General features: G+C 43.8%; 1 protein-coding gene across 1 annotated transcript in view; it reads left to right on the top strand.

Moving 5' to 3' along the window:
* TTC3 (tetratricopeptide repeat domain 3) overlaps positions 1–25,451 on the top strand; it is a 155,620-nt gene that overhangs the window by 18,502 nt on the left and 111,667 nt on the right. Inside the window, 6 exon segments of the mRNA XM_068270424.1 lie at positions 1,916–2,048; positions 4,686–4,773; positions 5,587–5,640; positions 7,636–7,774; positions 16,603–16,688; positions 20,738–20,832. Coding sequence (XP_068126525.1) covers positions 1,916–2,048; positions 4,686–4,773; positions 5,587–5,640; positions 7,636–7,774; positions 16,603–16,688; positions 20,738–20,832 — 595 coding nt within the window.

The raw sequence follows: 25,451 nt of genomic DNA, 5'->3' as shown, positions 1-25,451 counted from the left end.
CATAAAATGGAAAAATTATGAATAAAATTTGGATATAGGATATTTGTGTGTGTGTGTGTGTGTGTGTGTGGGGGGGGGGGGGGGGGGGGGGTTGTGCCGTGCTTTCTTTCAGTGGGGTCCCTCCTCTCTAAAAAAAAAAAAAGTGTGAAGCACCCGGGCGCATGAAAAGGCCGTGCAATAGCAGACAGCTATGAGGTGACATTTGCGGTGTACAGGTCAGGAACACATTTACACACATGGCTATAAGATAATCCCTTGGGCACCATTTGAGCCAATCCAGGTTCCGGGAAGCGTGAGTAACTGAGCCAAATTGATGAATACAACACGTGTTTTGCAAAGTAAACCATCCATAGTTAAGAAGAACGCTATGCAGATATCTGTTATATGGAAAACCAGAAAGCAAGTAATACATCAGTGTTGTTGGGCCCAATAACGAAGAAAACAAGCTATAGGAAGGTTGGACTGGCCAGGTGGTGGTGTTCTATATGGGGGGTTTAGTGGGTTGTGTTCGGTGCAATAGTGGGAAACGGGTAGTATTTGGAATATGTTTTAAGGTGGATGTCCAATACAATTGCATATATAATTTATCCCGGTTTCTTGTGAATTTGTTATGTAAGGTTTAAACTGTGCATAGCACAAATATTAGGTTTTTAAAAAATATATGTACACCTGACTATTTCCTCTGTGACACTGTCCAGGCTACAACCCTGTATTGATCTGAGACACATTTATGCGCTTTGAGTCCTATGGGAGAAAAGTGCTTTAGAAATGTTATTGTATAACTAGTTCTTATCAGCAACTGCGAATAGACTGGATGGGAACTCTGCCTAGGCAGCTTTCCATGTAGTAAATTCTGAGGCTTAACCCTTTTAGTGTATTCTGCAGAAGTGAAACCAAATAAAGCTTCAATTTTTTTCCCATAAATTGTTGGCTGTTCGTTTTTTTCCATAAAAGTTATCGTGCTGTGGATCATTTTTAGAACGCAGAAGTTCGGCGTTTAGTTCCACTTAGTATTTTCTGGCATATAAGACTACTTTTTAACTCAGGAAAATCTTCTCAAAAGTCAGGGGTCGTCTTATAGGGCGGGTGCTGAAACTTTCGAGCCAGGCTGGAGAATCTGTGGTTGCTGCATATGGTGGGGGGAGCTCAAAAACATCAGTGGCCGCATCTCCTAGTATGCGGTGTCCGTATGAAATCAGCAAGGGTGGGGCTGTAGAAATATAGTAGAAGAAAATCCACTCACCAGGATTTGTGGAAAGAAGTGACTTAATGTGGTCCTGATGACAAGGTTGATGGGGCATCTCACTGGGAAGGTGTAAGTGAAGGGTGAAGCAAGCTGCAGGCATCTGGGATGCCCAGGGTATGAAAAAGATAGAAAAAACATGCCTCTTTGACCCGTCTGGCCCGCCCTTGTATCCTATTAACGTACCTCCGTCTCAGCCTCTCAGATCTCACTCCTGAGGACTGCAGTGAAGTGGCGCTGGTGCGCATGTGTGAGATCTGAGAGGCAGAGAAGGCGGTAATATACAAGGGTGGGCCAGACGGGTGAAAGAGGCGTGTTTCCGCTACCGCTCTGATGGTCTTGGAGACAGGGATAGCTTACCAATCCAAGCAGGCTTTGTATAAAACAACCAGCCAATTGCCGGTAAGGTACATCGCTTGCTGTGATTAGCTGGTTTTTGAATATTGGGTACCACATCCAGTATCTGTACCTGTTAATACAGTATAGCACTAGTACGTACAGTAGACAAATGTCCAACAGTCAAGAGGGGTAGTCTTATGTGGCGGGTATATCCTAAAATGTATATTTTAACTGGAAAAGTTGTGGGTCGTCTTATACGACGTAAAATATGATACTTTCTGCTTCAAATAATTTTATGGTGGTTTTTTTTTTTTTTTTTTTTTTCCTCCCCAGAGGATCCAGTTACCTTCTGGATGACTCACTCAGAAGAAATGCGTCGGAGAAACTGTGAAATAATGAAGGCTTCTATGATCTGGCCCGTTTTCGCACACCGGCCGGGCACCGTACACACCAATATATGGACTTGGTAAGATGCTTCTGCATCAACTTTTTAAAGCAGAACTCTGAGTTTATTACATCTTTTAAAATCCCACCGCAGTCGATTAGCCTGCCTGGTCTAGAGATATGTAGGGGCGGTCCTGCCTAGAAGAACTGACGGAGAAGCATTTCATCACTATGGCCTGGTGCACACCAAAAACCGCTAGCAGATCCGCAAAATGCTAGCAGATTTTGAAACGCTTATTGTTGTTTTTCTATGGCGTTTTGCGGATTGCTGCAGCGGATTTCAGTATAGTAGATTTCATATATTGTTACAGTAAAGCTGTTACTGAACAGCTTCTGTAACAAAAACGCCGGCAAAACCGCTCTGAACAGGCGTTTTTCAGAGCGGTTTGCGTTTTTCCTATACTTAACATTGAGGCAGAAACGCATCCGCAATCCAAAATCTGCTGCAGCCCGGGAGTATGCGTTTCTGCAAAACGCCTCCCGCTCTGGTGTGCACCAGCCCATTGAAATACATTACCCTAGCGGATCCGCACCCGCAGGCGGATCGCAAACCGCAGCGGAAACGCTCTGGTGTGCACTAGGCCTATGATGAGCTGAGAGATATGTAAGGTTCTGGTTTGTTGTGATCGCTCCCTGGTCTAACCGTTTGACAGCCATTTTTATTTCAATGTTTTATTTGCGCTTTGGCACCTCTATTTTGTGCCTGCCAGTGTGCCTCCCGCAGCGTAATGCCGAGTGCCTGGGGGTGCTTGATATTTTCCTTATCTGGACGCAGGATCGGCTCTATTACCCCGGTATAGCTGGCTGCAGCAGCCCTTCCCCAAGTTATCATACACGAAAACTCATTCATGGCTGCTAATGGGTTAAAGAGGAACTGAAGTATCTTTAAAAAAAAAAAAAAACACTTACCTGGGGCTTCTGCAAGCCCTCTGCAGCCAACCTGTGCCCACGCCGTTTCAAAACGATCCTCCATTCACCCACTGCAGATCACTTTCACTTCTTCTTCCATCAGTGTCCACGGTCCTCGTTCACTCTTCCAAAGCAGGGAGCGTAGGATGTAGATTTTCCTGTACGGCACCTGCGCAGTACACTCCGGGCCATAGGATCGCATACGAGGATACGCATGGCCAGGGTGCAGTGGACTTCAACTTAGAAGTTGGCTTCCACTTCGTGAAAAGTGAGCCATGGCGGGGAAACGGAGGATCGTTTTGAAACGGCGTGGGCACAAGGCGGCTGCAGGGGGCTGGCAGAAGCCCCAGGTAAGTGAAAATATTTTTTTTACAGATGCTTTATACCTGGAACCAACTACAAATCGCAATTGCTAGCGTTTTAATGAGCGTTTTGTAAGCGATTTCATGAGCATTTTCTGGCGATTTTTGGAAGCGATTTAAATAGTGTAGGCTTTTTGCCAGCGATTATGTAGCGATTAGCATTTTTAATTCTGATAGGTCCTTTCAATTTTTTTTCTTTTTTATATAGTGTGCAGTAACTTAAAAACGCTAGCAAATCGCTCTATGTAGGTTTTTATGAGCGATTACGCCAGCGTTTATATACTTTACATTGCAGAAACGCTAACGCTCAAAAATGCTGCATGTTTGCGATTTTGGTAATAACAATCGCTCCAATGGAATTAGGCCCATCAATTAACATTAGCTGAGCGTTTAGAGAAATCGCTAGCGTTTTTAAAAACCTCCCTAAACGCTCAAAAAATCATTCTAGTGGGTTCCAGCCCTCATTTCCGTTTTAACACATGGTCATGACCAGCAAATCTGAGCCTTACATAGCTCACCTGACCAAACCAATCACATGCTATTCCATGAGTTCTCCTAGGCAGGGCCATCCCTAGAGTTATGTGATCAATTTGTACCACACACACACCGATATTTTCTACCCCCTCCCAAGAGCTTTCAGCAGGAAATCTATTGAAATTGAGCAAACATCATCGTTCCTCTGTTCCGCAGTGCTACACCTAATGAACCACTAATCCTGTCCCACCCTGATCAACATACATTTTTCATCCTTTCTAATCAATTTTTAAAGGGAAAATAGACTTTGTGGATGAGGCTTCTAACTATTTTGCTTTATCATGCTGTGCAGACAGCAAGGAGGCGGGCACAGACTGAAGCCTGTAATAGTGAATGGTGGTGCAGTATGTGGCCAGTGCCTTATTTGCGAAGCAAAGAAAAACAGCGACCAGAGATTTCGGTGCCATAATATGAATTGCAGCTAAAGCAGTGCATCAAGAGATGGCACCCAAATTACTTCAAAAACTGCGTAATTTGGCCCCAATAATAGCTGGCAGCCAAATTACATCTTACTCCGAGTCTAAGGGGGGGCAGAAGGAGACACTGGGATGAGACATGGGGCAGATAATTACCAGCGGGGACACGGGGCAACTAATTACCGAAGGGGATTCCTATGTGGGGGACACCTGACCTAGCATTTGGACCATAAGACGCTGTGACTTTTTTCGCCCCGCATGTTTAGGGGAGAAAAAAATGCATCTTATGGTCCGAAAAATATGGTAATGTTATCATTTGTGTTGATACTTAATCGTACTACCAATTACTAAAGGTGAGAGAGTCTAAGCGCTTTGAATCCTATGGGAGAAAAGCGCTATAGAAATGTTAAGTATGCTGAGAATATCTTCTGTTTGCAGGGACCTGGAAAGTACAGATTTGTGTATGGCGGACGTGCACCTCATAGGCTTGTTAGAGGGTCTTGCTGATGCTTTTAAGAAAGTTGCGGTAAGTTGGACATCCTCCTGAATGCAACCAGGTTTTGTTTTTTCTGAGTCTGTCAGGTTGTCTCCGTGGGAGCTATTCTCAGACATCCTGTGTTTTGTATTGCCCATTACCAGTTTGTGCAGCATAAACGCTGAAAACAATGAAAAGCTCAGTCTACCTTTGCATGCACACTACCCTGTCAGTTGGATTGCCATGAATTTGGAAGAGGAGCTCAACAACGACAACTTAAGGAAGCTTCAATACGATCTTGAGGCTTCTCTCTCTTCATGGTAAGGATCTGATTTTGAATCCAAGCTTCTGCTCAGGTTCGCTTAAGTGTCCTGAGCTAAAGATCCAGTACCAAATCACACACTTGCCTAAGAGGGAAAGTCTTTTGATCCTAATGAGGCTTCCCACGGTTTCCACTGGTCACCCGTTGCCACTCCTGGACCCTTCAGATTACAGACAAAGGTTTGTTGGTAATCTGGTCGGGACCCACTCCTCTTCAAGTGTGTGTGTGTGTGTGCGGCCGTACTGCACCTGCCCAGTAAGCCAGCGTGGCTGTGCTTGCGCAGCGGCAGCACAACTCTGCTTCTGACAGAAGAGGAGCGTGGCCCCTATCAGCTGGAAGGTTCGTGAGACGAGGGGACCAGGGGATGCCATGGGAAGCTTCATTAGGATCCAGAGGCTTCTCTACCCTTAGGTGAGTATGTGTTTCTAATACACGTTAAAAAATCCACACTTGTATCTCGCTCATGAAAGGCACATATATACTCCATGTAAAACGCTCACTGTTATACAAACGACTGACTCTCCATATCTTTCATGTTTCAGGACCAACCAAGTCGTGTGCGGGAGGTGATAAGGATCGGGTGTAATACAGAGAAAGTAAGAGTTTTTTTTTTTTTGTTTTGGGTTTTTTTCTTGGTTTTCTCTCTCCTCTCCTCCTTTTTACTTTGTTAAACTTTTAGGGGTACTAAATATACGGTATCTAGGAGCTGGATAAATAAAGAGCAAGAATAAATGCAAGTTAGGGAGTGTGAAGCCTAAATAAAATCTTCCTTTGAATTGACATTTATGTTAAGCAATATGTGCAGAGCTGAAACTGCATTTCTGTGGCAGAACGATGTAATTAAACCTCCCAAATCCCTGGGGCAAAATTCGGGGCTCCTTCCTTGTAGAGGCCAGCTATGAGCGACAGATGAAATCTGAATGACTTTCATTCAGATTTCATCCTCTTAATGAATGCAGCTGAGCATGCGGGCGCTCACCCAGCATGTCTCTTCTTTCAGCCATAGCATGGCGCCTCCCACGCTGCGTTCCAAGCCGCGTCACGTGACTACAAACACTTCCTCCTTCAACCCGGAAGGAGGAAGTGTTTGTAGTCACGTGACGCGGCTTGGAACGCAGCGTGGGAGCCGCCGTGGGACGCATGAAAGATGTATGCTGGGTAAGTTTAACCCCTCGCCCACCCGCTGAGCTGCATTAACTGGATGAAATCCAAATGAAAGTCAATCGGATTTCATCTGTCGCTGATGAAAATGCTAGTTTACCAACCATTCTTAAATTTGAATTAGTGCCAGTATTTCTCTTTCTGCTTGTCTCTTGATCTTGTAGCTCCCATACTACATAAAAGTGGTAAAATTGGTCAGACCAAAATTCGATGTGTATGCACCTTTTCTCTTTTTTTTTCTTTTTTTTTTTTTATTGGCACTCATACAAGATGACGCAGCATTATCAAATATCAGTTGAAAAGACCTGAAAAGAAAATATTACTATTCATCTAGATCAGGGGTCTCAAACTCAATTTACCTGGGGTCCACAGGAGGCAAAGTCAGGATGAGGCTGGGCCGCATAAGGAAATCAATCAGCAGCTCCCAAACCCTCCCCCCCCCCCATGTCCCTTGCGTTGATTTTTATTACAAAATCAACTTCACACTGAAGCGAACTATTTTGCCTATTTTACCTTATGGATCGCTTCAGTGCTCCCATTACAAGTAATCCGCCGCGCCCCCGCCGCAAAACGAGGGCTGCAGAACCCCCAAATTGCCTGGGGGGCAATCCGCCGGCATTTCCTGGAAGGGGCAGAGCTTACAGCTTCAGCTCTGCCCCTCCTGACGTCAATCGTGGCGCATCGCCGCCTTTGCCCGCCCCTCTCTGTGAAGGAAGAGTGAGAGGGGCGGGCAGAGGCGGCGATGCGGCGGATTACTTGGGAGCACTGAAGCAAACTATAAGTAAGCTTTTGCCGGCGAGGGCCACAAAATATTGTATCGAGGGTCGCAAATGTCCCGCGGGCCGCGAGTTTGAGACCCCTGATTAGATATTCAGGCAACATAAAGAGAAAATATGTATGTATGCATGTATACCAATTTTGAGTATGTACGCACTCAAAATTGGTATAACAGACACCGTACGTACGGTGTCATACCAATTTTGAGTGTATCATAAAGTATGCTGCATTCCGATAATGGAGAAAGATGGTTGTGGTACATTTAAGATGTACCTTCGGCTCTGGGGTAAAAAAAATCCTTCTATGCCCTGTTAATATTTACTGAAATTGATTCCTTTTAGAATTTGCCTTGCTCAGGCCGGATTCACACTATGTGCTTATCTGAGCGCTTTGTGATTGATTTGCGCTTTCTGAGCCCTTTTAAAAATTCACTTTCATTAAAATCGTAGTAAAAATCTCCACGATTTTTACTGCGATTTTAATGAAAGTGAATTTTTAAAAGTGCTCAAAGCGCAAATCAATCACAAAGCGCTCAGAAAAGCGCTTATAGCGTGGATCCGGCCTCACTGTTCTATATTAGGATATTTAATTCAATATTTTTCACCTAGTTGATGTCAGCATTTAATGTGCCTTTTTTTCATTTTCCTCTTTAGGTACTAGCTAAAATAAAACACAGCTATATAAAAGAAGCTATGAACTGGGTTAAGTCAACAGGACATACGGAAGTTTGTAGTGCTCTTAAATATTTTGAATATGTTCGTACCCTCGCCCTACAGAGCTTTTTTAGCCAGTGTAAGTGACTTGCTGAAATTTTCTGTCTATTTTCTGTTTAGATAACGCTCTAGGTTAAAGGGCATGAGTAGTGAGAAGAATATGGAGGCCAGATTTATTTCATTTTAGGGCTCTTTCACAGTGCGATGTTAAAGTCGTTAAAACATGTAATGCACAATAACTTACAGCAATGAAAAATCAATGGGCTGTTCACAGTGCAGACGTTGCGTTGGTGTCTAACGCTGCACGTTAAATGAAAGTGCTGCATGCTGTGCGTTATACACGTTTTTAGCTGTGTTAGACTGTTTGCACATGCTCAGTAATTTTTTTTTTAACGCATGCGCTGTTTTCGTTCTATCACTGTGCGACAAAAACAGCGCACCAAACACAGGGCTAAATACCGTCTGTTATAGTCTTTCAATGTGTTGCATTAGGGGCACGTTATACGACATTAAACAATACTAGTTGACTGGCGGCTCTACTAATCTATTTGGCTGCAGTAGTATCTGAATAACACCAGAAACATGCAGCTAATTTTGTCAGATTTCACAATATCTGAAAGACTTGATCTGCTTCATGCTTGTTCAGGGTCTAAAAGTATTAGAGGCAGAGGATCAGCTAGATAGGCAGGCAGCTTGTATTGCTTAAAAGAAAATATGGCAGCCTCCATATCCCTCTCGCTTCAGTTGTCCTTAAACCACTTCAGCCTTCTGTGTATTTTCACCTTATGCATCCTAACAATTTTTACATTTCAGCGCTCCTCCCATTCATTCGCCAATAACTTTATCACTACTTATCACAACAAAATGATCTATATCTTGGTTTGTTTTTTCTGCCACCAATTAGGCTGTCTTTGTGTGGTACATTTTGCTAAGAATTTTTTTCTAAATGCATTTTAGTGAAAAAATTCAGCCATTCGTTTTAAAATAATACATGCTACCATAATTAAAACCAATATTTTATTTGCCCATTTGTCCCAGTTATTACACCGTTTAAATGATGTCCCTATCACAATGTATGCCGCCAATAATTTATTTGGAAATTAAAAGTGCATTTTTTTCAGTTTTGTGTCTCACTATTAACAAGCCCATATTTAAAAAACAAAAAAATAAACCCCGCAATATACACTCTTGACATACATATTAAAGTTCAATCCATAAGGTAACGTTTGCTAAAAAATAAGAAAAATTTATTTTTGGTATTTGTGGAAGAGTGCGGGAGTTACGGAGATAATATTTTAATTGTATTGGTCCCTTTATTGGAATAAATATAGGCGTAAGTTTACTATTTGGCCACAAGATGTCCTCAGTCATTAGCTTCCTGCGCTTGCTTCCAACACCTGAACAGAAACTAATGCATGTAAGTGTAACTTGCATTGTTTACAAATGACCGCCGGCATCTCATTGTCGCAATCCTTGACATGGGGACCTAGATCAATGAATGTGAACTGTTTTTCCTATTCATTGGTCTCCTGGCTAACGGGCAGTGGCAAGAGCACGGCGAAGTATGTATATCTATGCCCCCGAGGCCTAGATGAAGTTTTTAGGGGCATAGATACACTGTACGGTAAACAATAATTAGTGGTTAAAGAAGAATTATGACTTGTATATTGTGCATGTACATTTCCTGTTTCTGGAAGTACTTTAGCCACTTACCAACCCCTAACACCATATGGTGGCGGCAGAGTGGCTCTGTTTCACGCCGCCATGTGGCATCATCTCGTGTGAGGCATGATTTGATGGGAGCTCACACAAGATACCATCACTGTGCACCAGGAGACCTTAGCGATCAGCCTGCCAGCCAGCGATTGGAGCTGGCAGGCTGTTTGTGTAGGGTTTTTATGACATAAATATTTATATAGCGATGACATCTTACGCAGCACTGCATACAGTAAAGGCTTGTCACTAGGGCCAATTTGGGGGAAGGTAGGGATAACATTTTTTTTTTTTTTTTTCAAAATGTTTTTTTCATTAATTAAAAAAAATCATTTAATCAGCAATCGAATACCACCAAAAAAAATGCTCTATTTGCAAGAAGAAAAGATGATAAAATTAATTTGGGTGCCAAGTTGTATGACCGAGCAATAAACCGTTAAAGTTGTGACTTGCTGAATTGTAAAAAAAATGACCTGGTCACTAGGGGGTTATAAACCTCTTGTCCTCAAGAGGTTAAAGTGGAAGAGAGACAAACTTTCGCTGCCTTTATTTTTCTGACACTTACATATAGTTGATTGGGCATTCTCCCCAAATGCTTTTTTTTAAATATTACCTAATTGCATGTAAATGAATGTATCCATGCCTCCAGCGCCTAGGCATTCTGAGTTTCATGCTGCAAGTGCTCATGGGAGCTCAGCCTGGGGAGGAGGAGACTTTTGCTGAAGTGTGCACGAGATTTCAAAGGGAAGGGGGAGGAGAGAGGAGTTTTCACAGGCTGAGGGGAGGAGATGCAGAGCAGCTTGCCTGTGTAATGACGATCAGAATATGGCTGCTCTCATTGCATCACATGAAGAAATAATCATATACTGTTGAAGCTGTTTGCAGCTAGATTTACTGGGTAAACCATCTAAATTTTAGATACGATATAGACAAGTTCCTTGCTATAGTTAGTTTTTCATCTCTGATTTGCTTTAAAAATCTATTGTTATGAACCTGTGTAGCAGTATGGATGGTCAGGGAGATGCAGATAATTCCAGGTTGATAGTAAATTGTATGGTGTGTAGGCGCTCCCACATAATAAAGTGATACAAAAAGTTCCAATAATTTTCAAAGTCCTCCTCCTTACAGAACGACTTAGATCCAATCCACTGTTTACTGTACATGTGAAATGGCTCACCAGATCTCAAGGCTGTCCAATAACAGACCAGCAATTTACACTTAGGCTGGTTTCACAGTGGGACGTTACAGGCGCACGTTAGAGCAGCCTGTAACGCAGCCCACCGCACAGTAATAAAAAATCAATGGGGCTGTTCACAGTGCGGACGTTGCGTTACATTGTAACGCTGCGTCACAAGACAACGTACTGCATGCAGTACTTTGGACGCGGCTGAGCCGCGTTAGACTGCTTGCACATGCTCAGTAATGTGGGGGAGGAGCAGAGAGCGGCCAGGCACATGGCTAATTAATATTCACTGCACGTTATGACGTGCAGTGTTTACTTCCTGGAGCAGCCGCTCTGTGCGGCGATTGGCCGGCGGGACCACGTGATGCCGCATGCGCACAAGAGTGCGCATCACGGCATCACTGACGCCAGAGTGAGCTGCACAACGCGGCTCACTCTGACGTCCAGATCCAGCACCACCAGGCGTTCCGTTAGGGGGACGTTATGCGACCTTAACGCCCCCTCTAACGCAACGTCCTGGTGTGAAATTAGCCTTAAAGGGAAGGTCCAAGCAAAAAAAAAAAATGAGTTTCACTTACCTGGGGCTTCTACCAGCCCCATGTAGCCATCCTGTGCCCTCGTAGTCACTCACTGCTGCTCCAGTCCCCCGCTGGGAGCTTTCTGACCTCGGAGGTCAGGGCCGAATTGCGTACATTTTTACACATTCCCGCTAGTGCAGGAACATTAACGCATACATTTTTACGCGTTAGTGGTGCAACGCGTAAATTTTTGTTCCTGCACTAGCTGGAATGTGTAAAAATGTATGCAATGTGGCCCTGACCTCCGAGGTCAGAAAGCTGCCAGCGGGGGACGGGAGCAGCAGTGAGTGACTACAAGGGCACAGGATGGCTACATGGGGCTGGTAGAAGCCCCAGGTAAGTAAAACTCATTTTTTTTTTTTGCTTGAACCTTCCCTTTAACCACTTCGCCATATCTGGACGCATATATCCGTCCAGATAGGCAGTGGTGCTGCAGCCGTGTGTTGCGCGCGATCGGGCGCGCGCCCGCGCGCGCCCCCGCTACCTCCCGCTGCCCCCCCGATCAGTGAATGGGAATATAATTCCCATTCACCGATCCAAGTCCCCGGCAGAAATACCGACGCTTTCTCATCAGAGAGCGTGGTATTTCTGCCCCCAGGAAACAACTTCTCTTCATTTTAGTTCCTAGATGCGACATCGTTCGCATCTAGGAACTTTTTGAATGTGGCCATCTTGTGGCCAAATAGTAAACTGCACCCACATACCTGTATTGAATAAAAAATACATTATTTTACATCTAAAATTGGCTATTTACCTCCCAAACTAAAATTACCCAAATACATTTTTGTATTAAAAAAAATAATAAAAAAAATTACAATAAAAAAAAAAAAAACTACATAAATAGTTACCTAAGGGTCTGAACTTTTTAAATATACATGTCAAGAGAGTATCTTATTACATTTTTTAAAATTATAAGCTTGTAAATAGTGATCGACGCAAATTGAAAAAATGCACCTTTATTTCTAAATAAAATATCGGCGCCATAAATTGTGATAGGGACGTAATTTAAATGGTGTAATAAGCGGGACAAATGGGCACATAAAATGCATGGGTTTTAATTACTGTAGCATGTATTAATTTTAAACTATGGCTAAAAACTGAGAAATAATGTTTTTTTCCATTTCTATCTTAATCTTCCTGTTAAAATGTATTTACAGTAAAGTGGCTCTTAGCAAAATGTACTACCTAAAGAAAGCTTAATTAGTGGCGGAAAAAACGAGATATAGATCAATTAATTTTGATAAGTAGCGATAAAGTTATTAGCGAATGAATGGGAGGTGAACATTGCTTGGATGCATAAGATTTTCGAAGCTGTAGGCTGAAGTGGTTAAACTGTCCACCGATCTCCTCACGATCTCAGCTCCTTGTCCTGACAGATCCTCTGAAAATCCAATCCAGAATCGCTTATGGTGTAGTATTAGTGATTCCAGTTGTTACCTCTCCTTAACACCGTGCACATGCACTACTTTTCACCACTTGTGATCCCAATCACCAATATACAAATGAACCGATCACCAGATAAACTGGCTGACCGACCACAGACCAGCAATACAGCATTGGCTGCGGTTCTGATATCAAGCCTGTTATGAGTCCCATGGGATGTCACACGTAGGGCGGAGCTTAGGACAAAGTGTCCAGGATGCTGGCAGCCAACCGGGAATTTTTATTTTATTTGCGCATATAATTTCCTGAATGTAAGCACAATTTTATAACCTTTTACATATAATAAATGGAGTTAGGCTATGTATGGATGTGTTTGAGCCAGCTGTAAAGAAACTAGATTTTGATATTAGTTGATCACTAGCAATTCTCTGAAATGCTGAAAATCTACGGTAGTCTCTGTGTATATCTTTAGAAAAAAAAATTCTGTTGGGTGTGATTATTGCCCAGTGAAAAATTCTGGACCTATTTTTCAGGGCTGTGGAGTCGGAGCAATTTTGGGTGCCTGGAGTCAGTAAAAAATGCACCTGCTCCGACTCCTAATAAATTTAAACTGTAATTAAAATAGAAAATATGATAAAATGTTTTCTCAGATAATAGTCATCATGAATAATTTTTATATGCAGTAATAGCTGTGCTTAGTCCACAAAAATGAAATAAACCAATCAAAATTAGTTACTTGTGCTGCTTCAATAAAGCAGTCCCTGTATTTTTAAAGTCAGATATACACATCTGATTGTGACTGTATATATGATGTGTACACAGGAATCTCTTATATATGTTACGGCCAAAACCAGATATCGGCCAATTCCAGAATTGGCCGGCCGTTTCTAGAACTGGCCGATTTGACGTCGGCCAAAGTCCAAAATGCTGGGAATTTCTGACATTGGCCGGCCAGTTCTAGAAACGGCCAAAGTCAGTCGGCCAAAGTCCAAAACGCACAAATCCCAGAACATCCTGGTTCCTGTCCAGCACCATGAATGGCGCTCGGAACGTCCTCTCTGCTCTGAAAGATACACAACAGCATAATAACCTTCACAGGGAAAAAAAAAGTTCTTTGTCACAGCTAATACACAATCCTGCAACAAATCAGCAGCGTGTCTACTTCTTCACGGAAGCAGACAAATTTGTTATCATCCTGCGCTTCAAAATTAGCTGCTCTGCCGTGGCAGTCGAGTGACACGGGGAGAGATCAAATTAGAGTGGTGATTAGTCATGGCTGGGTGCGCTTCTCTGGGGGCTTTGCCTGCACTCCTCACAGACCTCAGATCATGGCGACCGAAGAGGCGGGGAGAAGCAGAGCAGCGCGCACGCTACCCGCCCGGCCTTGTACACTTCACATGCGGAAGTGTCAAATGACTGGCGCTTCCGCACTGAAGTGTTCACGTCTTGTGGGTCACGTGTGCGCTTTGCCTCTCTCCACCTGTCCGGTCGCCCTGATCTGAGGTTTGACTAGTGCAGGCAGCGGGGGGAGAGCCGAGGGAGCGGGACTTCGGGACTTGGCCGGCCACATTCAGCCACAACGAGTTCTGGCCGGCCAAAGTCCGACATGAGGGTACATTTCCTACATTGGCCGCATTAGCCGGCCACGTCTCTGTTTTTACCGGCCAGAACCCGAAGTGGCCAGACTTTGGGTTCTGGCTGTAACATATATACTAAATAACCTCTATGCTGTAAGAATAACGCCTGATGTGTAGCTGTGTCACTAATAGAGATGGTCAATGAGATGGAAATAATTCTGCGCTGATGCTGGTTTATGCAAATATATACACTCTCTTTGCTTATGAAATCAAATAATTTGATATGTTGTGAAAATTTGGTTTGACTACGTATTAAAAGGTACCTGAGACGGATGAAAAGAAAAGTGTTATACATACCTGGGGCTTCTTCCAACCCCCTTCAGGCTAATCGGTCCCTCGCTGTCCTCCTCTGCCACCTGGATCTTTTGCTGAGTCCCGGTAATTCAGCCAGTCAGCGCTGTCCGGCCCCGTGCCGCTCCTACAGCCAGGAACATTCTGCACATGTGCAATAGTGCTGCGCAGGTGTAGTACGCTCCCATCGGCAGAGTGTGTGCATGCAAACTAAGCAAGACTGGCTCAAGTACCTGAACTCATAGCAGAAGATCCAGGTGGCGGGAGGAGGACAGCAAGTGACTGATTAGCCTGAAGGGGGCTAGAGGAAGCCCCAGGTATGTATAAAACTTTAATTTCATCTGTCTCAGGTTTACTTTGTTACACAGTAGTACTATACTCTACATATGCACTCCCCACAGAGCTGCAGAGAATCCACTGAGAATGTTGTGCACATTGAACACAGAGGTGTTGTCTTATCGCCTATAAACCTGGTTCAGATTGTGCATGAAGAATGTGTAATAGGGGAAGAATCTCCTCATTCTCCTGCAAAGTACCTGCACATCACTCTTAAGGCTCATACACACATCAGACTATAGTCTTTGGAAAATGAAAGATCACAGACCAATCTTACCACCCTTCATGTAGTATGAGAGCCATACTCTACACAGTCTTTTCTATGGAGCTGAACTCCACATCAGAAAAAAATCTTTGCAAGATGCTGCACACACAGATGCTGCACAGACACAAAAGATCAGTATCTGCAAAAGATCTGTTCCTGCCAAAGATCCGTTCCTGCAAATTGCAATGATAGTCTATGAGATCTGCAGATCATCATACACACATGATTTAACTGACATTCATCTGCAGATCAAGCAATCATCTGCAGATCTGAAAATCCATCCTGGTGGATCTGATCTGCAGATGAATGTCAGTTAAATCATGTGTGTATGATGATCTGCAGATCTCATAGACTATCATTGCAATTTGCAGGAATGGATTTTTGGCAGGAACAGATCTTTTGCAGATACAGATCTTTTGTGTCTGTACAGCATCTGTGTGTGCAGCATCTTGCAAAGATTTTTTTCTGATGTGGAGTTCAGCTCCATAGAAAAGACTGTGTAGAGTATGGCTCTCATACTACATGAAGGGTGGTAAGATTGGTCTGTGATCTTTCATTTTCAAAAGACTATGGTCTGATGTGTGTATGTGGCCTTACATGTACCCACAGTTACATTGCCTAGGGCCTAATAGATGTTCTTTGTTCCGGTCTGTACCTTTTACAAGTACTCTTACCAAGGACTAGTTTTAGTCTGACTAAAGGGAATAAATATGGCATATGTATGTCTACATATCCTTCTTCTCACTTCAGTTGTCTTTTAAAAATCCTAAGCGTTTGGCAGTTAAGAGATGAATTTTATGTTACATACTTTCAATCAACAAGATTGTAATATGCAAATTAGAGGAGTCGAAGTCGGTGAAATCCTACACTGAGGAGTCGGAATCGGTGGATTTTTGTACCGACTCCACAGCCCTGCTATTTTTTTTTCCGTGTGTAAATACAGTAAAAGCCCTTTATTGCAAACTCCAAGGGACGAGGAAAAGTGGTTTCAAAAATTGGTCATACATTGTATATTTAAAGCGGAACTGAAGAGTATTTTAAACTGTTTCACTTACCTGGGGCTTCTGCTTCTGCAAGCCTCCAGCAGCCACCCTCCCCTGCGCCGGTCCTCCACGATCCTCCATTCTCCCGGTGCCAGCTACTTTTCGATTTCATTGCCGGGTCACTGCTTCTGCGTGGCTCTGGCCACGCATATCCTCCTTCGGGTTCCAGTCTGCAATAGCAGTATTGCAGATGAACCAGTAAATAGGATACGCTTCGACTTGAACGGAGGATCGTTGAGGACTGGCGCGGGAGCAGGACGGCTGCTGGGCGCTTGCAGAATCCCCAGGTAAATGAAACGGTTTGTTTTAAAAAAAACTCTTCAGTTCCGCTTTATACAGACGCATTTGCTTGAACTTGAGGACTGAGTTTACTATAACGAGATTCTTTTAAACACATCTTTAACTTCATTTTAAGGTAGTTTGTGTTTCATAGGTGGTAATAGGTTTTTTTTTTTGTTTTGTTTTTTCTTTCAAACAGATACTTTTTTTCTGGCAAAAATGGCAGAGGATGGTAGAGCATTGTCTTGTGACTTAAAACATATGTCGTGCAATAAATGCCAGCTGGTAAGTCAAAAATGGTTGACCTTCCTTTTTTAATTACTCCTTACTCAGGTTTGACACATCAGTTACGGTATAATGCTGTTAAGTTTTGCATTGAAGATCATCTCTACTGCCAGGCACTCAACCTCTCTCTGCCTTCCCCCTCTTGTTCTTGGCCACTAGTTTTGGTGGGGGGGGGGGGGGGCATAGCAGTGTCTTTCTGTAAGTACATTCATGGCGAAGACGCTACTGGGCTCTGTCACCATCTCTCCCTTATCTGCCCATGAAGAGGGATGTAGGCCTGGAAAAGGGCATTGTTTGAATAAACTGTGCAACATATTAGTGCAGTATTGTTATTTTAGTGTTTACGGTGTATAGCGCTGATGTCTTCAGCAGTGCTGTACTGAGTTTATAGACTTGTCCCCTTAAAGTGGATCTGAGATAAACTCATTGCATATTTGTGTTCCTTTCATATAGTTTATAGGGCATTCCTCAAGCCAAATATTTTTTTAGTTTTGTTTTAATACTCAAATTCCCTATAAACTAAACAAGCCTCGCCCACAGCTCCTTTTGTGCCTTGGCACTGTAGCAAGGGCTTATGGGAGCTCAGTCTGGGCAGGAGGAGGAGGAGGTTTCTAGTCATTGATTTCAGAGGCAGAGGGGAGGAGGGAGGAGGAGAGGGGACTGAATTTACACACAGGCAAGCTGATAGCATCTCCAGCCCTCAGCCTGTAACAATGTGACAAACAAAACATGGCTGCCCTCGTATCACAGGAATAAATAAGAAACATTTTGAAGCTGTTTGCAGCTAGATATGCTTTTGTAAATCTAAACTTTAGATAAGATATATAGACAAGTTACTTGCTATAGTTTTTCATCTCGGATCCGCTTTAACTGGCCCTCAGATGAGTTCTCAATCTTATCCTTGCCATAGTCATATGCCCATCATAGTCTGGATTATCCTGTTTTGGGGTGGAGTGCCCGAAGGAAACCTACACAAAAATGGGGGATAACATCTCTTTGCAGATAGTACCCTGCCTGGGATTAGAACCAGGGACCCAGCACTGGAAGGTGTAATTGTTAACTATACAAGACAAATACTGCGCTTTTGTCTCCTGGCAGACTCGAGGCACCAGAGCTGCAGCCACTAGGACGTGCTCTATAGGCAGTAGCAGTGGTCATCTGTGTCAGAGGCAGAGCCCTTAAAGTGTAACTATCGGGCATAAAATAAAAAACAATTCTTTATTTTTATCTGGTAAACAAATAAGGATGCTAACCAGGCAATCCAAAAGGTGTAAAATCACTAACTTTTCTTGTTGATAAATGATCATTCCCCAGTTTACCTGACACTTATTTGGTACACAAAAAGGAAGTTGCAGGGCATGCTGGGTTGTCCTTTTTTTGTCTATTTCCTCTCAGACTTAACTAATGCAGCCTGATTGGCTGAAGCCTCTTTCCCTTCTGTTTTTCCCTCCAACACTTCCTGTTCCTCTCTGGCCAATATTCCTCATGCTGAGACCATGCACTTTCTATAGTGAAGGGCAGGCAAATCAGGCAGAGGAGAGTAAGGGAGGAAATGACATCAAGATTGGCTGCAAAATAGCCACACTTAAAGGGAACCAGAGAGGATGACACATACATACCTGGGGCTTCCTCCAGCCCCATACGCACGGATCGCTCCCACGCCGCCGTCCTCCGCTGCCTGGATCCGCAGCCACCGGGTCCCCTCATTGCTGCGAGTCGGCCGGCGGACGCGGCCAATTGTCCGCATCACAGGGTGCTCTCTCCATACAGATACGCATGTGGCTGCCAACTGCGCAGCCGCATGCGTACGTGTATGGAGGGAGCCCCTGTGATGCGGACAATTGGCCGCGTCCGCCGGAAGTGACGGGCCCGGCGGATCCAGGAAGCTGAGGACGGCGGCGTGGGAGTGATTCAGGCTTATGGGGCTGGAAGAAGCCCCAGGTATGTATGAAACCTTTTCCTATTTTCACCCCCCCCCCCGTTCCTCTCTGGTTCCCTTTAAGGGCCCATTTCCACTATCGCGAATTCGCATGCGTTTTTCGCATGCAAATTTGCATAGCAATACAAGTGAATGTGCAGAAAAAATTCGCATGGCAGAGCCATCAGAATTCGCATACCGCTATGCGAATCAAATACAATGTATTTAATAGGAAATTCGCTTGAGGTTTGGGTATGTGAATTTTCATGCAAATTCGCATAGAAACAGAGGAAAATCCTGGTGTGCTTTCCAATTCGCTGGTGTCACTGCCATGGTTAAATTTGCATACATCGTCATCCATGCGAATTCGCATGAAAATTCGCATAGACCCGCATGCGAAATTCGCATCCACATGCGAATTTTTACACCGGCGATTCGCACCGCACAAGTGGAAATGCAGCCTAAAAGGAACTGAGAGAGATATGGATGTTTTCTTTTTAAACAATACCAGTTGCAGTAGTGGCTGAATCATACACCTGAAACAAGCATGCAGCTAATCCAGTGTGACTTCAGTCAGAGCACCTGATCTGCATGCTTGTTGAGGGGCTGTGGCTAAAAGTATTAGAGACACAGGATCAGCAGGAGAGTCAGGTAACTGGTATTATTTTAAAAGGAAAAATACATATCCTTCTTGGTTTAGGTTCCCTTTAGGGCTGGTTCAGACGGACGTTTGGAGGCGTCGCGTTCATTGGCGTCGCGGGGGCAATGCGTTCGGGCCTTCAGCAGCGTTCGCGTTGCGTTCGGATGCGGTCGCGTTTTTTCTTCACCTAGGGGGACATTACCCGTAGCGGTTAACCGCCCCTGGAAGCAACATGTAGCTTTCAGGGGCTCCTTGAACGCCAGGGAAAATCGGGACCCGAACGCCGCGTTCGTGCAAACGCGCATGAAAGCTTGGTACAAACGCTCCCATTCACTTGAATGGGAGCGTTTAACACCAAGCCCCGAATGCTGGCTGTAAACGCTCTGCAAGCGTCCGTCTGAACCAGCCCTTAAAATGGGAAATGCTAAGGATTTTATTTTTACTGTAGAAAAATCACTAAAATCCAAATGTAGACAAGTGTAATGCCTGTGTTATGTAAGTAGAGCAAGTATCTACTTATATATGTGGTGTTTTTTTTTTTTTTTTTTTTTTTTTTTTTTTAGATAGTATGGCTGACAGCTCCTCTAGTACACTATACAGCCACTGTATGGCCGTCACTATTCATAAACAAGAAATAAGGGTCACAAGTAACATAACCAACATATTGCAGTGTACAACCATGATCATTGGTACAAAATGTTGATAGATACTGCTGTGTCAATGTTGAGTCTCTGCAGCAGAGGTACCTCACAGGGCTGTGGCGTTGGAGTCAGAGCAATTTTGGGTACCTGGAGTTTTCCTGTGGTTTCATAAACTGAGTCGGATGGTTTTTGTACCAAATCCACACCCCTGGTAAGTATTAGACTAAGTAGTCGGAATCTGAGCCATTTTGGGTATGAATTTTGTACCAACTCCACAGCCCTGGTACCTTAGTTGTGGAGTAATGTGTGGGTTGTTACAAAGAAACATACCAATGGGTGCGTACAGAGGTTTAGACAGTTTCCAAAGACAGCTCTTCGGAAACCTCTGCCTGCTGAGCTGGGAGCGGTCGGCTGTGATGCAGATGGCCCTCAGCAGCAAGTTTGAAGAAAAAAATCACCAGGGCTGTATTTAAACCCCCAAATCCCCTTAGGCAGATGTCTGCCTTTCACCTTAAAGGGAACCTTAATGGGGGGGGGGGGGGGGTAGAGTGGTGGTGGGGGGGCTGGGGAGGGGCACCTGCGCGGCAATGCGTGTTCTCGTACATGCTCCCATCTCCATCCTGCATGTGCAGTATGAAAAATCTAGTACTGCGCATGACGGCAACGAGAATCGGAACTGGCTCGCTTTGGAGGATTGTTTTGTCCCGCCGCAGGCATAGGATGTCTGTCGGTGTGGGGGGCGGAGGGGGATTAAAGACTTGGACTTCTCAGATAAAGTTCCCTTTAAAGGTGCTCTTACTTTTATTCCATTTTCATACATGAGATAACTGTTTGTTCTTCCACTTCACAGGAATCTGAAAGTTTTAGACATACTGGCAATGATGAATTTGTTAAAGGACTGTTTATAGATGCGGAGAATTCCTACACGTCGGCTTTACTTTACAGGTATTACATGATACTCCATATATTCATTCACACAAGTGACACAAACAGATCTACATAAGAAATGCCACCTGAATACCCCTCCCCCTTTGGCACTGGGTTTCTCAAGTGTGAGGTCGGCATAGAGTGGCCCGCCTCTCGGACCTGTCTAGAGTGGCATCTACAGTTTAGATAAAGAGGTGCTTATAAAAATGCAGATGCAGCAGGCTAATAGCAGCCTGTTGCCTCTGCTGTTCTCGTGAGGGCCATTGAATTGATGCACCAAAACTTCCACAGCCTCACTGAGAGAGAGCGGCATTTATATTGCAGCAGCTGCACTGAGCCTCCCCTATGAAAGAATGTAACCTTCCACAAGCCATTGAAAATGGTCTGACTGTAAACAATATATTATTGAGCGTAATGAGGCATCCATTAGGCAGTAGAAATCTGACAAGTTTTGGACTACTCATCTCTTGGGGGATTATCAGTTTTCTTTTATTTTCAGCAGCACTTGTTTTCATGCTATTTTGGGGGGAAACTTTAGTTCAACATGTAGGGAAGCCGGCATCATTGTATAGATCCTTTCCAGGGAGTGCTTTTGTAAAGGATGAAGGAGACACTGAGAATTCCCTTTCCCCGTGTGGAGGTGGACTATTCTAAAACCTGTTAGCTTTGTCCTATTTTTCCCCCTACTGTACGCAACATAATTTACAGTACACTTTATTCTGGGGAAAATGTACTTGTTACGAGTATGTGTACATATTTATTTTAAATGTAACCCCTTTTAAAACAAACCTGAACTGAAAAATGTAAAGTCAAAATAAGCATACACACGTCATACTTGCCTACCATATAGTCTTCTCATCAATCTCTCCTCTCCCGTGTCTTTTGTCCACTGTGGTCGATGGAATTCTCCATCCTCCATGGTAAAAAAAAAAAATAAAAAAAAATGGTGATGACCCTGTAACAGCTTCCAGGCCAGCACACTGTTAAACTGTAATATTTCCCACTTGAGCCACAGAGAAAGATGGACATTAACTTGCACATCAGTTGTCCTTTCAGTTATAACTGACTGTAACTGATATAGTGGAAAAGGGTCCTAAAGAGAACCAAAGACTAAGCACCCTCATGTATTTTACCATATATATTAATGGAAACATGACAGTAAACGCCTACTCTGCTCTTGGTTTCATTCTGCTCTGCTCAGTCTGCCTGTTATCAGCTCTGATAAGTCGGGGGAAAATGAGTTAAACTTACCAGGGGCTTCTAATGGTCCCCCGCAGACCTCTTGTGCCCGCGCAGCCACTTACTGATGCTCTGTCCCTGCCTCCGGTTCACTTCTGGAATTTCAGACCTTAAAGTCTGAAAACCACTGCACCTACATTGCCGTGTCCTCGCTCCCGCTGACGTCACCAGGAGTGTATAGCACAAGCCCAGTATGGTCTGTGCCTGCACAGTACGCTCCTGGTGACCTCAGCGGGAACGAGGACACGGCAACGCAGGTGCAGTGGTTTTCAGACTTAAAGGTCTGAAATTTCAGAAGTGAACTGGAGGCGGGGCCGGAGCATCGGTGAGTGGCTGGGCGGGCACAGGATGTCTGCGGGGGACCATTTGAAGCCACTGGTAAGTTCAGCTCATTTTCCCCGACCCCCCCATACAGTGTTCCTTTTTAAAAGGAAAAAATTCATAACCACCTCAGTTTAGAATCCCTTTAAGCCTCTGCTAGAATGAGCACTTTTTTTTCTTCTTCTTTTTTTTAAAGGGAACTTAAACCTGAGAAGGATATGGATTTTTCCTTTTAAAATAATACCAGTTGCCCGGCTCTCCTGCTGATCCTGTGACTTTAATACTGTTAGCCACAGCCCCTCAACAAGCATGCAGATCAGATGCACTGACTGAAGTCAGACTAGATTAGCTGCATGCTTGTTTCAGGTGTGTGATTTAGACACTATTACAACCAAGAGATCAGCAGGGCTGCCAGGCAACTGGTATTGTTTAAATAGAGACATCCATATTCTTCTCAGTTAAGGTTCCCTTTAATACTCCCCTATAAAATAAGGCTCACCCACAGCTTCTCCAGAGCCTTGGCACTATGAGCCTTGGCACTATGAGCCTTGGCAGCAAGGGCTTATGGGAGCTCAGTCTGGGCAGGAGGAGGAGGTTACTAGCCAGAGATTTCAGAGGCAGAGGGGAGGAGGAGAGCTATAGATCAGCTTGCCTGTGTAATGTGACAAGCAGAACATGGTCGCTCTCATTGTATCACAGGAAGAAATAATCATATACTGTTGAAGCTGTTCGCAGCTAGATTTGCTATGCAAACTATCTAAACTTTAGATCAGATACAGTGGCTTGCAAAAGTATTCAGCCCCCTTGAAGTTTTCCACATTTTGTCACATTACTGCCACAAACATGAATCAATTTTACTGGAATTCCACATGAAAGACCAATACAAAGTGGTGTACACGTGAAAAGTGGAACGAAAATCGTACATGATTCCAAACATTTTTTACAAATAAATAACTGCAAAGTGGGGTGTGCATAATTATCCGGCCCCCTTTGATCTGAGTGCAGTCAGTTGCCCATAGACATTGCCTGATGAGTGCTAATTACTAAATAGAGTGCACCTGTGTGTAATCTAATGTCAGTAAAAATACAGCTGCTCTGTGACGGCCTCAGAGGTTGTCTAAGAGCATATTGGGAGCAACAACACCAGTAAGTCCAAAGAACACACAAGACAGGTCAGGGATAAAGTTATTGAGCAATGTAAAGCAGGCTTGGGCTACAAAAAGATTGCCAAAGCCTTGAACATCCAACAGAGCACTGTTCAAGCGATCATTCAGAAATGGAAGGAGTATGGCACAACTGTAAACCTACCAAGACAAGGCCGTCCACCTAAACTCACAGGCCGAACAAGGAGAGCGCTAATCAGAAATGCAATCAAGAGGCCCATGGTGACTCTGGACGAGCTGCAGAGATCTACAGCTCAGGTGGGGGAATCTGTCCATAGGACAACTATTAGTCGTGCACTGCACAAAGTTGGCTCTTATGGAAGAGTGACCAGAAGAAAGCCATTGTTAACAGAAAAGCATAAGAAGTCCAGTTTGCAGTTTGCCACAAGCCATGTGGGGGACACAGCAAACATGTGGAAGAAGGTGCTCTGGTCGGATGAGACCAAAATGGAACTTTTTGGCCAGATGCTATGTGTGGCAGAAAACTAACACTGCACATCACTCAGAACACACCATTCCCACTGTCAAATATGGTGGTGGCAGCATCATGCTCTGGGGGTGTTTCTCTTCAGCAGGGACAGGGAAGCTGGTCAAAGTTGATAGGAAGATGGATGGAGCCAAATACAGGGCAATCTTGGAAAAAACCTCTTGAATTCTGCAAAAGACTTGAGACTGGGGTGGAGGTTCACCTTCCAGCAGGACAACGACCCTAAACATAAAGCCAGGGCAACAATGGAATGGTTTAAAACAAAACATATTTGTGTGTTAGAAAGTCCAGATCTAATTCCTATCTAGAATCTGTGGCAAGATCTGAAAACTGCTGTTCACAAACTCTGTCCATCTAATCTGACTGAGCTGGAGCTGTTTTGCAAAGAAGAATGGGCAAGGATTTCAGTCTCTAGATGTGCAAAGCTGGTAGAGACATACCCTAAAAGACTGGCAGCTGTAATTGCAGCAAAAGGTGGTTCTACAAAGTATTGACTCAGGGGGCTGAATAATAACGCACACCCCACTTTGCAGTTATTGATTTGTAAAAACTGTTTGGAATAATGTATGATTTTCGTTCCATTTCTCACGTGTACACCACTTTGTATTGGTCTTTCACGTGGAATTACAATAAAATTGATATGTTTGTGGCAGTAATGTGACAAAATGTGGAAAACTTCAAGGGGGCCGAATACTTTTGCAAGCCAGTGTATATAGACCAGTTACTTATTAGTGTTTTTCATCTTGGATTTGCTTTAAAGAGAATCTGTATTGTTAAAATCGCACAAAAGTAAACATACCAGTGTGTTAGGGGACATCTCCTATTACCCTCTGTCACAATTTCGCCGCTCCTCGCAGCATTAAAAGTGGTTAAAAACAGTTTTAAAAAGTTTGTTTATAAACAAACTAAATGGCCACCAAAACAGGAAGTAGGTTGATGTACAGTATGTCCACACATAGAAAATACATCCATACACAAGCAGGCTGTATACAGCCTTACTTCTGAATCTCAAAAGATCACTTGTGTGTGTTTACCTTCTGTCCCCAGCTCCTCTCATGCACTGAACATTACAGGCTTCCTGCAGACAGCTCTGCCTGCGCCTATGTCGTTAATTCCTTAGTATGTGACAGACCAGCTTCTTTCACAGCCTCCATAGGAGGATTTTTATCCAGCTCTCTTCTATCACTGATAAGATAGCAGAGAAGCTGCTGGCTTATGTAAATAAAACACACACTGGAGTGTGCATAGAGGAACAGTTCAACACTGAAGAACTTGGCAGCCTTCCAGACACAGGCCAAAAAGTCTGACAGGGGAAAGATACATTGATTTATTACAGAGATGGTTATAGTAGAAAGAGCTGCAGCAAGCCAGATCACATTAGAATAGGTTTAGGAACTTGTAGGATGGTAGAAAAAACGTTGTCATTT

The sequence above is a fragment of the Hyperolius riggenbachi genome, chromosome 2 (genome assembly GCF_040937935.1).
Source record: "Hyperolius riggenbachi isolate aHypRig1 chromosome 2, aHypRig1.pri, whole genome shotgun sequence".
NCBI lineage: Eukaryota > Metazoa > Chordata > Amphibia > Anura > Hyperoliidae > Hyperolius > Hyperolius riggenbachi.
This window is presented reverse-complemented; position numbering and strand designations above follow the sequence as displayed.